The 16,286-nt window shown below is 36.1% G+C and overlaps 4 protein-coding genes across 7 annotated transcripts; 2 read left to right on the top strand and 2 right to left on the bottom strand.

The window, feature by feature from the left end:
- Positions 1-452: 452 nt before the first annotated feature.
- LOC113562903 lies at positions 453-3,156 on the top strand. Its single transcript, XM_026973640.1, has 2 exons — positions 453-834; positions 1,205-3,156. The coding sequence occupies exon 2, from the start codon at positions 1,288-1,290 to the stop codon at positions 2,830-2,832; it is 1,545 nt and encodes a 514-aa protein (XP_026829441.1). The 5' UTR covers positions 453-834; positions 1,205-1,287; the 3' UTR covers positions 2,833-3,156.
- Positions 3,157-3,198: 42 nt separating this feature from the next.
- Positions 3,199-4,369, bottom strand: LOC105274570 (NADH dehydrogenase [ubiquinone] 1 beta subcomplex subunit 1). Its single transcript, XM_011330813.3, has 2 exons — positions 4,228-4,369; positions 3,199-3,540 (listed from the first exon to the last, which is right to left on the bottom strand). The coding sequence occupies exon 2, from the start codon at positions 3,478-3,480 to the stop codon at positions 3,295-3,297; it is 186 nt and encodes a 61-aa protein (XP_011329115.1). The 5' UTR covers positions 3,481-3,540; positions 4,228-4,369; the 3' UTR covers positions 3,199-3,294.
- A 449-nt stretch (positions 4,370-4,818) lies between these two features.
- LOC105274569 (mitochondrial carrier homolog 2) lies at positions 4,819-8,079 on the top strand. Of its 2 annotated transcripts, XM_026973642.1 has the most exons (9): positions 4,819-5,139; positions 5,229-5,368; positions 5,489-5,573; positions 5,740-5,914; positions 6,011-6,142; positions 6,347-6,533; positions 6,753-6,820; positions 7,024-7,224; positions 7,295-8,079. In XM_026973642.1, the coding sequence occupies exons 1-8, from the start codon at positions 5,130-5,132 to the stop codon at positions 7,214-7,216; spliced, it is 990 nt and encodes a 329-aa protein (XP_026829443.1). In that variant the 5' UTR covers positions 4,819-5,129; the 3' UTR covers positions 7,217-7,224; positions 7,295-8,079. The 2 variants fall into 2 exon arrangements, with proteins under 2 accessions (XP_026829443.1, XP_026829442.1); XM_026973641.1 differs by having other exon boundaries at positions 4,821-5,139; positions 7,024-8,079.
- Positions 8,080-9,719: 1,640 nt separating this feature from the next.
- Positions 9,720-16,208, bottom strand: LOC105274571 (USP6 N-terminal-like protein). Of its 3 annotated transcripts, none has more exons than XM_011330815.2 (8): positions 15,939-16,208; positions 15,524-15,762; positions 15,093-15,416; positions 14,799-14,986; positions 14,285-14,445; positions 13,822-14,142; positions 13,303-13,438; positions 11,654-12,087 (listed from the first exon to the last, which is right to left on the bottom strand). In XM_011330815.2, exons 2-8 carry the CDS (start codon positions 15,673-15,675, stop codon positions 11,654-11,656), a joined length of 1,716 nt encoding a protein of 571 aa, XP_011329117.1. In that variant the 5' UTR covers positions 15,676-15,762; positions 15,939-16,208. The 3 variants fall into 3 exon arrangements, with proteins under 3 accessions (XP_019890121.1, XP_011329117.1, XP_011329116.1); XM_011330814.2 differs by having other exon boundaries at positions 15,992-16,208; XM_020034562.2 differs by lacking the exon at positions 15,939-16,208 and having other exon boundaries at positions 9,720-12,087; positions 15,524-15,675.
- Between the last annotated feature and the right edge of the window lie 78 nt (positions 16,209-16,286).

Here is a 16,286-nt window from a genome sequence, read left to right as displayed (position 1 = left end):
AGATTACTATATGTTAAATTCGACGAAATCAGAGAGGGCCATTTCTGTTTCTCTTCGGTGAAATAAAATATTACATTTTGAAATATTTTATAAAAAAGTTGTTGTGTAGGAGTGTGTGCGCGTCGCGGCGTGAGTGTGTGATGTATGCATGTGCGTGCGTCGCGCGCGTGCGTGTATGTGTATTATATCTATATGTGTATAATTAAATATTACCATTATATAAGAAATCTTTTTAATGTTTTTTAAATTAAACAAAACTCAAATTGTACATAAAAAAATTACAAATATAATTATACTTTAATAAAAATAAATAATCATAATATACATGATTAATTATTTTACTCTATCATTTTTATTTCAAATTTTTAATAATTTCTGTAAATTTATATTTTTATAAATAAATAGTTCCTTAATTTCGTTCAATTTCTTCGAATATTGAAGAAGTTTTCTCCTTTTTAGTAATTTATGTTCTATTGAAATTATAATGACCTTACTATTTTATTACGGTTCCAGTTATTTTTCATTGTTGATGGTCATCCATTCAAAATGAACGACGAAAATACACAAACACATGTTACGTGTGACGAAGGTAAAATGCCAAGAAACTACCTGCGTTGTACAAGCTATAGCTCAACACAGAATTGAAATGGAATGAGCAAATCAGCTCTCAGATACAACAGAATGATCCCTATAAGACGAGAAAGATCTGGGTACCTGCTGGCTGTAGTATCCCTCCAACCGAACGTTAGCTGAAACTCAGTTTGAACGCAGACGCCGTTTATACACTCTGTGAGAGTTACGTTAAGGAATACGATAGTGCTTCATATTTTTTTGGCACGTAATAATAATCAAAATATAATAAATAAATATTAATTAATAAATAAATAACTAAATAAATCAATAAATAACTTAATTCACAACTTGAACTTTGAATCCTTCTAGCTCTAAAATTACAAATTTTCTGAAAGAAAGAAGAATAATGTATGACTTAACTATAATATAAATCATTTAAGAAGAAATTATTTAAAGTACAGAATACATTTGTATACTAACAATGAATGAATGTTTGGGATAAATAATTTATAATTTTCAGTTATTAATCTAAATTTATATATATCACTGTAATTTTTATTTATGTGCACACAAATATAATATACTGACATTCATGTGATTTATGACTATATAATATTTTATTTGTCCACAGGAACGACATGATAATGCTCTCGTTGGCATCCTTGGAATTATCGAATTCCTCAAACAACGTCTTCGTATCATTCTTGCATCAACATGTCAGCGAAATCAGTTGTATATAGAGTTGAGACGTACATTGTGCCTCATGTAAATAAATTACCGGCAGAAGTTATCTCTAATAGAATCGATGACGTCAAAATAGCAAATCAATTAAATATCCAATCAAATGACAAAACGTGCGAAAATAATGTGCAAAATGAAGAGTCAGGTGAACGTATAGAAGTCAGAAAGTGTCTCGCGAAGAGCAGCAAATTAATTGGTGTAAAAGTGAAAGATGCGACGAATGAAAGTGACATTGTACTCGATACACAATCCGATAATGACGACGACAACGATAAACGGTGCTACAACGACGAAGATTTTTATCACTGTGATGGCCGTATTAAAACACAAAGAACGGAGTTTAAAATATCGATTGGAGAACAAGACACGCTGTATCCTGTGAAACAATTCAAAAGGGTTAATAGCCTGATGTCCATCGACGAGAGAAGCGAAGGCTCCGAGATCAAGCTGAACGATTTCTGCTATCATGGATATCAGAACGGTTGCACAGCGTCGATTCCGTCACCTGAGGAAGTCAGCGAGGAGGTTTTCAAGGATAACTGGCTGCAAAAGATAGAAATCCTGCGGCAACAAGAGATCAGCCTGACGGAGAGGGAAATACGTCTACAGAATCGAGAGAGAGAGGTGTTCAAGAAGGAGAGGGAGCTCAGGATCGCGGAGAGAGTCCTCAGGGGAAAGTTGAGGCAGGTGGAGCAACAACTGAAGCACCAGAAGGACATCGAGACCGTGCAGAAGAGATTGGAGAGAACGGCACGAATTATAGAGTGCAAATCACTGGACGAGTTTAGCAACAAAAGTTGTGACGAGTACGCGAAGGACAAGGAATTCAATAAAAAGACGAATCTAACACATACAAAGAGCCACGCATCATCGAGGCATCTGGCTTCGTCGATTAGCACTAATATCAATTCATACAGTAGCATGCGGTACAAAGAGAAGCCCAAGATAAGCTACAATGACCTGGACTCAACACTGTCAGCCGACATTGGAGACGCGTCCTTCGTACGTACGTCGGAACGGTTCAATCCGGAGGTTTTCAAGAAGCCGTACGCGTTTACAAGATCGGCAAGCGAGCGGCGACCTAAGCTGAAGTCACAAATGGCGCTCAATATCGAGGGGAGGCCTGAATATGCTATCGAGGAGGACAAAGTACTTCGGAAGCTAAGCGAAAACATTTGCGTCTCGCAAGACAGGGATACGCGATTCCAGAATTACGGACTTGTGGATCGTGCGTCAGAGAATTCACAGAGCAAACTGGAACATAATTCCAAGAGCGACGAGATGTTATTCTCGAAACAGAATTTGGAAGCTAATAATAAACCCGGCCACCGCAAATCAGTCTCAGGTGCTTCCAAAGACAGACCAATTTCCTGGAACGAGGAAATGAACGAGTGGTTACAAAAGAAGCGCCAAGCATATAATTTGTCGATTAAGAATAAGGAAAACTTCAAGTGCAATAATGTTACAGAAAAAAGCAGCAAGGCCTCAAAGAACAAAATATTTACTATATTTCGTTAGCATTACTGTTAGTGATAGTAATAGTACCTAAAGCAAAAATTTGTTAATTAAAAACTGAGTTCTCTGCTAGTTGCATCTAAAGTTGATAGAAATGTATAGGGCTTACAGCAATTTTAATCCATACTTAATATAAAATAATTTAAAATCAGTACAAATTTTAAATATATATGTCCAATCTATTTCAATAACATTACAGTAATACTATACTTGTTGCCACTTCACTATACAAGATTGTACTATTTATAGTTTCTTATACTTTATCAACGCTGATGACCAAATAAATTACATAAAAGTGTTAATAAATATATTACATTATGTCTAAACTACATTGCTATTGGTGAAATGATTTGTTACCTTATAACTTTTGCAGTAAATTTAAACGTTTATTTGTCAACTTACACAGGACTAATTGATTCTGCAATTCGTAAAATTTCACAGCATATAATAAAGATAAACATAGGATTAGTATGGCCAGGAAGGTGGCTCCCCGGGCTTTAACTCTCTGCCATATAGCGCTGATTTGTCCCTGAACATCGACATCCTTTCAGTTTCCATTAAGTCTATTTTATGTCCCAATAAGAAACCCGAAATAGGGAAGATAAGTGTCCAATACATTTTCCAAATGTGCATATGCGATGGACCCGTCATGCTTTTATTGTTTCTGCTCCTCAGCGAGTTGACGCTTCCAGCGAGCTGTACGCCTCAAATCTGCGTAAATGGAAATTACCGTAAGCGTGGGAAATAACACGCTGACGAAGTTGCGTCTAATCAACCTTGTGACGTATGTCAATGTATTGGCAGAATCCATCAAACTGAAAAATTCGGAAAAACGTTTTCGTCAGCGCCGTAAATAGGCAGATGACAAATTCATTGAAGGTCTCACGTTACGCTTACATAAAACTGTCAACGAAAAATCAAATTACACTTCTCAATTATGCCAGAGAAGTTGCATGGAACGCATCGTGAAACAGTTCGATGATTACCACCTCAAGGAATAAAAATAGTAACACTGAATGAACAAACTAAGCTAAACAATTAACGAGATGAAAGAACGAATCTTTTACATTCTACGAAAACTGCATCGGTTGATTAATTATGCGCGCTCAAAGGTTAGAATTACATCGATTGTTATGTAACGTATGTCATCGATCCACACAACATGCGAATCGAAATCGAAGATAAATTTCGAGCTAAATTATTTGCTGCCAATCGTTGCATGAATTGCATGTCGTTTCTCTTTCATTAGCCTTTTATTATTCGTATAAAAGCCATCGACGCGAGCTTCTCTAAAATAAAATCCCGACTGTAGAATAAAACCAGCGTAAAAAGACATTTCCGACCAAGATTCTGTTTCGAATCGTAAGGAGAAGAAGGCAGAAACGAAAACGCATTTACCTTTTCACCGTAATTGATCAAAATCCGTCACAATTCGGTCCAAGAGAGAGCCAAGAGGTTAGAAACGACGACATCAACATGCGCAGGTAAAACGAACAGACTACGATTAGAATCCGTTCTACTTTCTTGTACCTTCGCGGATAATTTAACCCTAAAATGTAAACACTATAGTCCGCACTTTTTAGCCATGCATAACGCATTTGAAAGAAATTGAATATGTATATAATAACTATTTGAAAAAGAAGAGGCAAAAGGGCGAAATTAAATTAATAAAACAGAGGGAGAAATTATAAGAAAGCAAAGATCTTTATATGTAAAATCATATGATCTAAAATCTTTATACATAAATTCTGATCTTCTTGAGATATTTATTAGCCAATAAGAAAGCTTTATTAGTATCTAAAGCCTATACTTAAGCGTAAGGTTTGCTTGAAGTTTTGTAATTATTAAAGAACATTGATTGAAATTTGATTTTTTTTAATTGAAATATATACATATATTCTGAAATGCAATTTACGATTGTTGGTAGCAGCCTGTAACTACGTTAGGGTATCGTTTCCAATGGAGCGGGCACGTATAAGAACGAAGTGGTATCTCTGTCGGCGATTTTGATTTGACACTTCACCATCAGATTCTGAGACTGCAGAATTGTGCGTCAAAGTGCGAAGAGCATCTGCGAGCACTTGATAAAAGCGCTCGACATAATGCTGTTGTCCTGAGAGAGGTACTTGACGATTGCATCAGTTGAAGATAAATGGGAGCGTAAAACAGTTACGAGACCGGTCACGATTAATTTTGAATCCCTTCGACGGCTACTCTTCACGAAAGAAGACAGGAATTTCGCGAAAACTTGGTGGTCAGAAGGAAAGGAATCTAGTGATACAAAATTGTGATCTTGAACCATGAAAACTGGCAAGTTTTCCAGTCTTGATGCTAATACATTTTTTTCTTCACATTACCTCAGACTTGTGAATTTTATGTGATATGCCTGTTCCACACAGCAAACCGAGAAAAGAGACTTAGAAATTTATCAAGCATGCCTACGTCCAAAGAAACAGAAGTTTTGTGGTCCGATATAGCCAGCCGTATTTTGATAAATGTAGTTTCGCATCCCATCGAGTATGCAAAGGTTTTGATACAGGTAAAAGTATTGATCAGTGTATCACTAAGTTCTCCTATATGTTTTTTCGTAAATAACTTGCTGAGAAAGCTTATATTATTGAAAGATTAAATTATATATATTTATTTTATAAATTTACAGGTTGGATATGAACCTATTCCTCCGAAACCAACTGTAACATTGTTTGGGAAACCAGCACTGAAACTTCCCAATGCTTTCACATACAGTAAGCTTTATCTTAAAGTCTGAGAAATTTTGTTACGTTCAACTTTAAGAATACAGAAAAAATTAAATAATTTTTTATTAAAGCAATTAATTAATATTAAAATGGAATATTTAATTCTAAATTAAATCTAATTATGTGTATTACATAAAATGATAATATTTTACAGTTAAATACATAAAGAGGATAGACGGCTTCACGGGTTGTTACAGAGGCTTAGTGCCAAAACTGTGCTCCTACACAGTTAGCACAATAGCATACGATAAAACTTTGGAATACATACAATCAAATACAAATGCAGTGCAGAACAACGACAACGAAGACGAAGAGGATGAGAGCGTGAGGTGTGTATTAAGAAAAATAAAAAGAGTACAGCGTATGCAAAAATGGAATTCATTGAGAAGTACATTGAATGATGATGTAATTGTTTGCACTTGCAGGCGTAAGAAATGTATGTATGAGATTATACGAGATGTAATCAGTAGGGCAGTTGCAATTGTAATGAGCCATCCTTTGGAAGTGGTCTCGTTACGAATGATGGCACAGTTTGTGGGCAGAGAAACAAAATATAGGTATGAACAAATACATAATTTGGTGTTAATTTAGGATGTTCAAAAGAGAAAGAGTAAATTTCTGTTTTAATTAAATAAATTTCAATCTAGAATTGAGACCAAAGAAAAATCTAAGCAAATATTTTAATAATACTTCATTTTTCTCTAGGCATTTCATTTCTTATTATAACAAATTGATGGTAATTATATTTTTATGCTTTATAGTGGTGTATTCAGCTCGATTCTGGAAATCTATAAGGAGAATGGAATTCTAGGATATTATGCAGGATTAATACCGCGTCTTATAGGAAGTGCAGCGGTTATAGTGCTAGCTGGTATCTCCACATATGCCATAAATACTTATATCATACAGGAGCCAGCAATGAAGACGTACACTGCATCAACCATGAAAGTAAGTAAATATATTAACAGATTGTTGCGATATAGTGTATTCTGAATTGTCTCTATTATTTTTAATAGATTATATATATAAAGAGAGAGAGAGACACACACACATTATATGCACAATTTTACATATAATTTTTAAAAATATAGTTTTATTAAAATTATATTTAAAAATATAATTCAATTTTGAAAAACATTTTTAATTTTAAAAATGATATATTTGTAGTTCGTCGCTACTACTGTTATGTATCCTTTCCTGGTTGTGTCGCACTGCATGATCGTAAACGATTGTGGGTAAGTAAAAAATTATATTGATTACTTTCATTAGAACTTGTCTCTTATTCTTTTGCATCTCATTATAGAAATCAAATTTCATAAAGAATAGAAATAAGAAATAAGCAATTCTAACAGTTCGAAGATATAGCAGAGTAAGAGTATCCTTTAGTATTTTACGGAAGAAAATTTAATATTTTCACGGATATTGTTCGCAATCACAGATTGGTAGCCGGTTTACCTCCACACATGCCAATTTACAAAAACTGGATGCACTGTTGGTCCCATCTATCTTCTCACAACCAACTAAAGAGAGGCAGCAGCTTGTTGTGGCGTTACTACACGGGCCCGCAGATGTTGTTAAACGGCAAGCTGATACCGATTATGGGTGACAATTTTTATCAGCCCAGTCTTTAATGAGTCAAGTAAGCCAAATGAGTTAGAAGTCAAAGGATTGTCAACTAAATAGCTATGTCTAACGTTTTATTTAAACAGTATACATATAGCCATAACGAAAAAATTCGAGGAAGACATTCGGTGGCAATGAATTTTTATAGGAGACCATACAAGAGTTACGTGCATTAGTGTTCTAAAATCAGGTTCTACTCAATAGAATAATAAATTTCAGTGTATATTTGTAATAAATATATATAAAATTATCACACGTACTGTTTCTGTTAAGACTTGCTGATGAGTCGCACAAACCTGTGAACCAAACGTAAATTTTAATCTAAGACAATTACTACATCACGTTATTGGCAGTATCGTTATGCGTTGTTATTAAGAGATTTAATTTATGATGCAAGATGTATATGTTTGTATGTAGAATGTTAGATATGATATTTCATTTTTGTTATTTAATAAAATTTTATTATATAACAAAAATTCACACAAATTAACATTAAAAATATAAATATTAAAAACTAATAATTTAATAATTATAATGTCATCTTAAAACGTATATGTCAGACTTTTGTCTTTGTTAATGTAGACAACAGATTCTTGCGATAGTTTTATGTCTTTTCAATGTTGTACTTGAAATCATGTGCACAGAAAAAAAGCAAACTATTTAGAATCGATTAATGCAATTGCAATTAAGATACTACCATATTGTTATAAATATTTCCGAGCAAAACCAATAATAATCATGGATAATTCTTTAATATAATTTTTTAATAATAATTAAAATTATTTTATTAACGCAATTTCTCAACTTGATATCACGCTATCGGATCAATAAGCTGTATAATGTGTATAAAATAAAGATAGATATGTTGGGATAAATCATGAAGTACTGCTGCATAGTTGTGTAATAAAGTAGATATCTTGGAAGAAGCAAATATATTTTTTACCATATTGACAATTAGACTTTATTATTTTGACAGTTAATCGACTTACATTGCGCTTCGCGTCGATAATCGATAAAATTTCAATGAGTATTGCATTTGTCGGATTCTTAACGTCTTTCTATATACTGTTCTACAAGGAGAGCGGGAGAAAAACAATGCGCGAGATTCTAAACTACGTCTCCCGTCGTGGTACACGTATAAAAAAAAATATCAACTCACGCTAAACGTACGATCTTAATGGTGTTTGTACACGCTTCTCTTTCCTCAGGCGTTACGTTTGAACTATAGCTCGCCTCAATGGAGATGGCCAGCTGAATGTGAATAATGAACAGAAGATACACAGCATGCTATGTTGTTGTTGATGTTTAATTACAAATCTGGGACTTGCTCATTAGTTAGCGATTTATTTTCAGTGTTCTCATCATCCAAAAATTCTGAAAGATTAAATTTCCACAAAACAATTTAATTAAAAATTCATATAGATTTGTTGACGAAATTTAAACAAAATTTACTCAATATAGCAATCAGAAAGTGTTAATTTCACATTCGAAATCTGCATTCAAAAAGATCTTGATTCTTTCAAATCTGTAAAATATAAAAATCAATATATCAACAATATTCCAACATGCTGTATTCATAATTAATACGTGACGCTCACTTAAATCTATTGAAGCAGAGACTCTCTCTCGACGTTGGGAAGTATTTCTAGATTCGAATAAAATAACGACTTACGCACTTTCGGTTTAGTAATAAAACAATTGTACTCTTCTTATGCTTGTTAAATTACTTTATCATATTTATATGCCTAAGGAATTTAATTTTGTTCATGATCGGATAAATGCAGTAACAATTGGTCATCGTTTCGCCATGATGAATCGCGTCTTAAGAACTAAATTACTCTTTGATCACGCGAAGCGAATAATCGTTGCACATATCAGAGACCAGCCGATAAAGTACGCTAACATCAGTTATCAAATTTATGTATACAACTCTACTCGATGAAATATATATTTTCGAGAATTATTCGACTTTTACAGCGAAATCGGTAACTACTGTGATGTAATAGGCATTATTAGCATTGTCAGAACCCATTGTCGTAATCAATCAACGCATAACAATTTCAGTATGCTCTTGTAAAGTCTCTTATTTAATACATTTTGTCTTGAAGATTTAGTCAAATTATATCAAGTTTGATTTTCTCTAAACAGATTTATGTGAACGCGTTGCAACACCGATCAGCTATATGTATTCTGCTCAACGCTCTTTCACTATTTTTATATTAATATAGTCATAATTATTATTAGTATCATTATTTAAGATTGCAATATGCTGTTAATAAAACCCAGTTTTTATTAAGCAACCTGACTCGAAAGATTTCATGAATACAACGGAAATCTTATCTGAATAAATTTGAAATAAACGTATAATCGTTATATATTTATCTTAAATTTGTCAATTCGCCTCCTTACTGTATTGTATTTCTGAAACTCTCCCTCAACTGTATTGATCAAAAGTATAAGGCCGTTCGTGTTGTTACAACTGTTCTAAAGAAATTATCGATGAGGAACTGGCTGTAAATCACTTGTTTTTAATCTTATTAATCTCGTTCTTGCGTAACACGATAAAGATCCGGACAATCAACATTTAATATCTATTCAATCAACATCACTTCTTATGCTACTATTATTAGGTGTAACAATAGATGCTGAGTACGGGGGATAACTTTAGGCTCTATCTGCATATGTATATACATCGAGGAATACTGCGCGTGTTTCGGGAATGTTAGCGAAATCGAAAGCAAGTAGCACACATCCAAGTGCGACGCTTCACACAGTTAAATAATAATACAAATACCATCATAACACAGGGAAAGAAAAGAACTGTTCAATATTCACATTCCACAATGAAGGCTTTCAACGGCTATATCTGAGGAACTCCTTTCACTTTTCGACGTAAAACCTTATTTCTTTTTTTCCATTTTGCTTTTTAAATATTATGCATATGTACAAAAGTATATTTCTTACACTGTACGTGAAATATAAAAAGAAGAGACGAGAGAGAGAACAATTTAACTTAAAGAACAAACTTAAGATAAAGTGACAAGTTGATTGTTACTAAGGCAGTATAATACTTAATATATTAGCAAGAGTAGTTTCCTGTTTCGAGGGAACAGGCATAATCAATAAATTCGTTTCTCAGCTTAAACTTAAGTAAAATTGCCCGGGAGATAAATCGTCGTTGATCAGCTGCGTCTAATTAATACCTTTTTCTTAGGTTTAATCTAATCAAGACGGAACACGACGTATCCTGAGCAGAATATCTAATGGCGAAACGCGTCATATCCAGAAACAAATCCATTTTCTCATGTATTACGCTACGAAATTCGATTACATTAAAGTTTAACGAGATTTATACTGTCGGGATCTCTATCTGACGGATTTGATAACAGAACTCAATTTTCTACAACAGTTATGTTTAAGAAAATGGATTTGTCTCTAGGTACATGTGTGCTTATGTACAACATGATCTGCATCTTAACTCTTAATTGCAATCCGAAATATTAATAGCGCTATTTCGGCTCGGCAAATCCTATAATTATTAGACGCGTTCTCTTCTCTCACAGGGATCAAAAAAGTCGACTGCAAGCAAGACTGCGTGACAAATACGAGTGTGTGATACTATACAACGAACAATGCAGTGTAGTTTATTAATGAACAAACGTAATTAGGCCATAACGTAACGACAATGTCTCGTTTATTTTAATCTTCTTGGATTGAAACATTTTGTTAATATTCTGCTCTGTTTAAAATTTTTTAAATGGAAACAAGTGGATTCTTCTTGGATCTTTTTGGACTTTTAGGTCACAAATTGGAATGTAATTAGTTATGTGATTCTTGTAGATCTTTCAAAAGTGAAATCTAATTAATTCTTACGATTTAAAATTTTTCTTTTCAATTGAAATGCAATTTATAAGAATAACGTATATCAAAGATTATATTGTAATTAGTATTTAAGATTACGTTTTCTAAAAATGGTACATCATGTTTATTTTTCTTCTACTTCTAAATTTTAATTCTTCAATTGACGCGCTTTCTATAAAGAAACCTCTTTTCTGTGTTCAGGGAGAGGGGAAATTTAACACGAAATTTAGCTGTTGTATCTATCATTGTTCTTACGAGCGTCCATTTATGTGTATTATATACGTATACAGAGTGTGCTAAAAGTTGCCGATTGTTCTTTGAAAATAAAATAAAATTTTTAATATAAATTCAGCTGTCTTCTGAACGAAAATTATAAATTACTGGTTCGTTATCATCCTTGAAATTCAATTAACCATAACATTACTATGAAATTATCTCTATTTCATCTCTTTATATTCTTTTTCATTAGAAATATGCGACTTCTACGACACTCTGTTTACGCATATCACATTTATTTAACTTTATAGTATCTCAATCCGCATCCAACAATATTTTGTGCACGCATATTGTTCAATTGACTCACTTTATTTCAAGTCTAGTTCTAGCTCCGGGCTCTCTAGGGAGAACGGTTTCAAGTGCTCAACGATGGGCGTCTGATCCGGGTCGACGCGGATACGAATCTTGTTGGTATCTAAGGAGCGTGGTAGAGTCCGCGGTAGGTCGTCTTTATACGAAGCCGCGGCTGACGTAGGCGACGTGTACGGTACATAGATACGCACCACGTCCGGACTGGGCTGATGCGGTGTCGCTCGCGGCGTTGGCAAACCGCCGCTGCCCGAACTGGCGTTTGAGATATTGCTCTGGGTGTCCAAACTATTATCCAGTGCCTGGGAACGCGTTGCCGAGCTGAACACCGACAGATCGGCTGTCGATGTCACCGATGTCTCGGCCAACGATCGACGGGAGCCGTTGGGAGACGTGCCTTCCTCGAGGCTCGGATCGAAGGAGAATTTGCTTCCTACGAATACAAGATCTTTATTAGATATTAATATTTAATTATAAAATTGAAGTACAACGCTACAAAAAATGCAATATCTCCGATAGAGAATTATTAGTTAAAAAAAACGATTTTATTGATTTAATCGGCGCATGAATATGCGCATAGATATCCATTCTTTGAATAATTCAATCTCTATGAACACCAAAATAATATTTTAAATAAATACTTTGAACGATTTTTCTGTAGCGTTTAGTTACAGAGATATTCTAATAACTAAATGTACTGCAATTTCAGATGTCTTGCAAAAACATAAAGCAATGAAAAATTGTAATGATAAAATAATTGAAAATCCGTATTTAAATTGTCAGTTAAAGATAAATAATTATTTATGATTGAATCTTTAATCATAATGATTGTACATGATAGATTTATTATTTACTTAGATTCTAAGTCTTAGAATATATCAGGATATCGTGCATGCGCGTAAGGTTGGACAATAAAAGTGAATAGGACAAATTATTCACATGAAAGCACAGTTAATACACAAATGCAGAGGATCTCTTGATTCACATGCATGGATAAAGTGTGTTGTGTTAAATCATGTAAGACCTGGTTTGGTTAATTTCGACACGTTTATTAAATATAAACATATGAAAAGATAATGAATTATAAAAAAAACCCATTAGTAGACAATCCGAGTGAAGTAGCTCCAAAGTGCATTCGTGATACATTAAAGAGTTAATTAAATTAACACTTAAGGCCATTCGGGGAATGCCCGGATTATATAAGTCGCCACATAATCTACAGCATGATCGCAGATTAATGCCAATATATATTAGGAATATGCTTAATATTCTAAAAAAATATCCTATTAATATTTCCGATGCATCTCCATGCATTCCTATGCAGGGTGTAACTGTTGTATATATAAATCATTTGATACGACTATACAACTACTTTACAAAAACGTATCTGTGCGCTCGTAACGTGGTAAAGGCTTCTACAAATTATATCCGACGTTTCGTTAAATCTCTCATTGAGCAAGATTATTCGCGCCGCGATGTCTATCGCGACGCACAGCACCGTTCGCTTACAGTCTAGTGTTGCAGATAACCGTTATCCGTACGTTCGAATCGGCGTCGCTCTCGTCCTCGGAATCACTGTTGTGTTCGACACGCGAGGTACTGTCTGTGCTATTATCGTGCAACGTGTCGCGGCTATCTCTAAACTCACCGCCAAGGCCACTGGTCGGCTCGACGGGTGTTGTGCTCTCTCTGCCATCGTCGATCAGTGCCATGTCCCTGCGCTGCGCCACGGACTCTCGCATTACATGCTGAGCCTCGCTAAACTCCTCGCTTCGTCTTCCAACCTGATGACACAAATATATATGCTGTCACAACGTCGCACAAAATGAAGAGTATCCATTTCCTGGATATTCTTTCTCTTATTCGATTAACTCGATCCTGTGCATATAGTCGTTTATGACATTGCGTATCAAAAATAGCTGCATTATACAATATGCCTTGTATTATTCCAAGTTTCAAAAAAAAGATAGTAAGATACGAATAACTTTCGATTTACAAGCTTAAAGAAGGAATCTCTGCCAAACAGATTTCAAGAATGCAACTGCATAGTAAAATTTTGTTCTTTAATTAACGATAGATGGACTTCAACGAGAACGTATTGCTGGAACGATCCTTTCGATATTTCTTTGCGGATAAATGTTTCCCAAAGCAGACATTTTAGTAATACCTTGCTGGTAAAGGACGGCTCCTTGAAAGTGCCAAACGGATAACGAGGTAGTTCGTGCGGCAACGGAGGGCCCGGGTAATCTAATTTGGCACGCTTTAACTCCTCCATGCTGCGCTCCATCGTGCTGACCACGGCGTCGTCGTCGAAGCAAAAGTCTTTCTCCAGCTTAATCTGCAGATAATTGCAGAATTCATCGAGACTCTCCATCGGCAACAGGTAACGTTTGTGCAGCTTCATCACGGTGTACGCCATCGCTGGCAATATGCGATCGCCGTCCAACAGAAATACGTCCCAAATACGAAGACCGAGACTGACGGGGGTCTACAATGAGCGGATTAAGAGTTGAACATTGAAAACGCGTCTCGAAAAATTTATTCCATGTAAAACGAGGACAGAAGAAATAAAAAAAAGAAATAATGCTATGTCCTGAAAGATGTATATTTATCAAAAAAGAATAACTTACTCTCTCTTGAAAAACAACGAAGAACCACTTCAACGCGTAAAGTATGGAATCGCAGCCGCACTTGTCCATCTTTCGCTTCAACTTCGGCAGAAATTTGTTCATTATTTTGTCATGGTGCTCTATAAAGCGATTTAATTTCGGGAATCCATCGACGTAGAAACCTACAAAATGTTATACATATATTTATGTTACATTTCATATTAGTATAATAAACATTTCAACATATCGATAGATGTCAGTGTCGTCCACAAGTTCGCAAACACGGTTGGCTTGACCCTTAACATTTCAGCGACTACATTGTGCTTTTTCCGTACTGCGTGATAAATTTATGCAGGAACGCGCATCAATAGATTTTTTTTATATCGATCATCGTACGTTTAGTCTTGTTATTCATCCATATTCACAAACCTATGGACGATAGCTTAACCAGCTGACGTTCTTTTCTAGGAAGAACGTAAGGTCGGTCGTAAAGCTTAATATAATGGAGTTATTTTGATACGGAAGGAAATCCAACCATGCATGCTGTATTTTTGATCCGCAAGCAACACAGAAAGGCCCCAGAACGCGTCTTCCTCGTCCATGTAAAGTAACAGCAGACCAGCTAGCACGGACATTCCTTGGCAATATCCTACCTCCATGTTGTACATACTGTAGGCAGCCAGTACGTAAAACATGGACTTTTGTTTTATGCTATACCTCTCCCTAGAAAGACAATATGAGACATGTATCATTCCCTTTGGAAGCAATGCTTTGGACAACTCTCCAAGCACGCTCTGTGTCATTTCCAATTTCAGCTGTAATCACACACCTATAGTTAATGTGATCTCTGTATTGTCTGGCAACGTCGGCATCGATCTGTCGTATCTCCGTAGACCATTGGCGGGCCAGCTGCAGCATCTCCTCGTACTTGCCCGCCTGCTCCTTCTTCAGATTTTTTATGCCTAACAGCAGGGTCCATACTTGACCGCGAAACCTGTTGGGGATTCCTTTGTATATTCTACGGCGCAGTTTTTCCTTGGTCGAGGCACTATCCCACTGTTTCGTCATCTTCTCCCATTTCTTCAGTCTCTCCATCTCCACATGGTGCAATTTGATCTGGTATGAATCCGGCTTCTGTGGTAATCTCTTATCGCTGCAACGAGGGAGACAATTAATCAAGATCGTTGAGTATTATGACGTATATGTACATGATGACGCTACATGTAATCTTGCAGTTTGAAATGCAAGCACAGCACGTACTGTATAAATCCATATCTGTCTGTGGTGTGGTACACCTCATAGGCAGGATCTTCCCAGGGATCAATCTCGGCACCCTCCCTACCGCGATCATAGCAGCTGAAAATCCTATCGCGCTCTGCGGCAGACCGTTTCAACAGTTCTTCCTCATTCATCCCATGTAACAGTGCGCAGCCAGACTCTTATAAGCATGCCGTTTCGTTAGAGTACCAGTCCACCAGCATCCAGCCACGTAGCTTCATCTGCAATAAAAAACACAGCTTCGCTGTAAAGATTCCAAATGAGCGCAGCCTGATGAAATTTCGCGAGGTATCCCTAATCAACCAAGCGACTTTGCAGGAGCCACGGGTCAGCGCTTACGCGCTCGGGTCTGTTAAATATATTACGAGATTCTAAATATAACGAGAGGTTACGTTACAGGAGGGACAAGTAACACGTTACAGAGCACGGAACACGCGCATGTGAAATTACATGTATCTCCTCGGCGTTCGCGCCGCCCGGAACGTAACAGATTTCGCCGTTAAACCGTCACATCGGCGCACGAATGACCGGCAGGTCCGCCGTGACGGAACGCGCGCGCAACTCAATGCACAACAGCCTGATCAGGTAGACGCGAAATGGATCTGTCCGATTTCTCGCTGGCCAGGCGCAGATGATCCACGCGACATAACATTTGAACTCCTCGGCCGCTTGCCTCTACTCGTTCTTGACGGTCCGCGGAAGGTCCAGCGAAGCCCCCTCTCGACGCGACCCAAACGCGCTCTCG

The sequence above is a fragment of the Ooceraea biroi genome, chromosome 11, assembly GCF_003672135.1.
Source record: "Ooceraea biroi isolate clonal line C1 chromosome 11, Obir_v5.4, whole genome shotgun sequence".
Classification (NCBI taxonomy): Eukaryota; Metazoa; Arthropoda; class Insecta; order Hymenoptera; family Formicidae; genus Ooceraea; species Ooceraea biroi.
The sequence above is the reverse complement of the archived record's forward strand: the minus strand, read 5'-3'. Positions and strand labels throughout refer to the sequence as shown.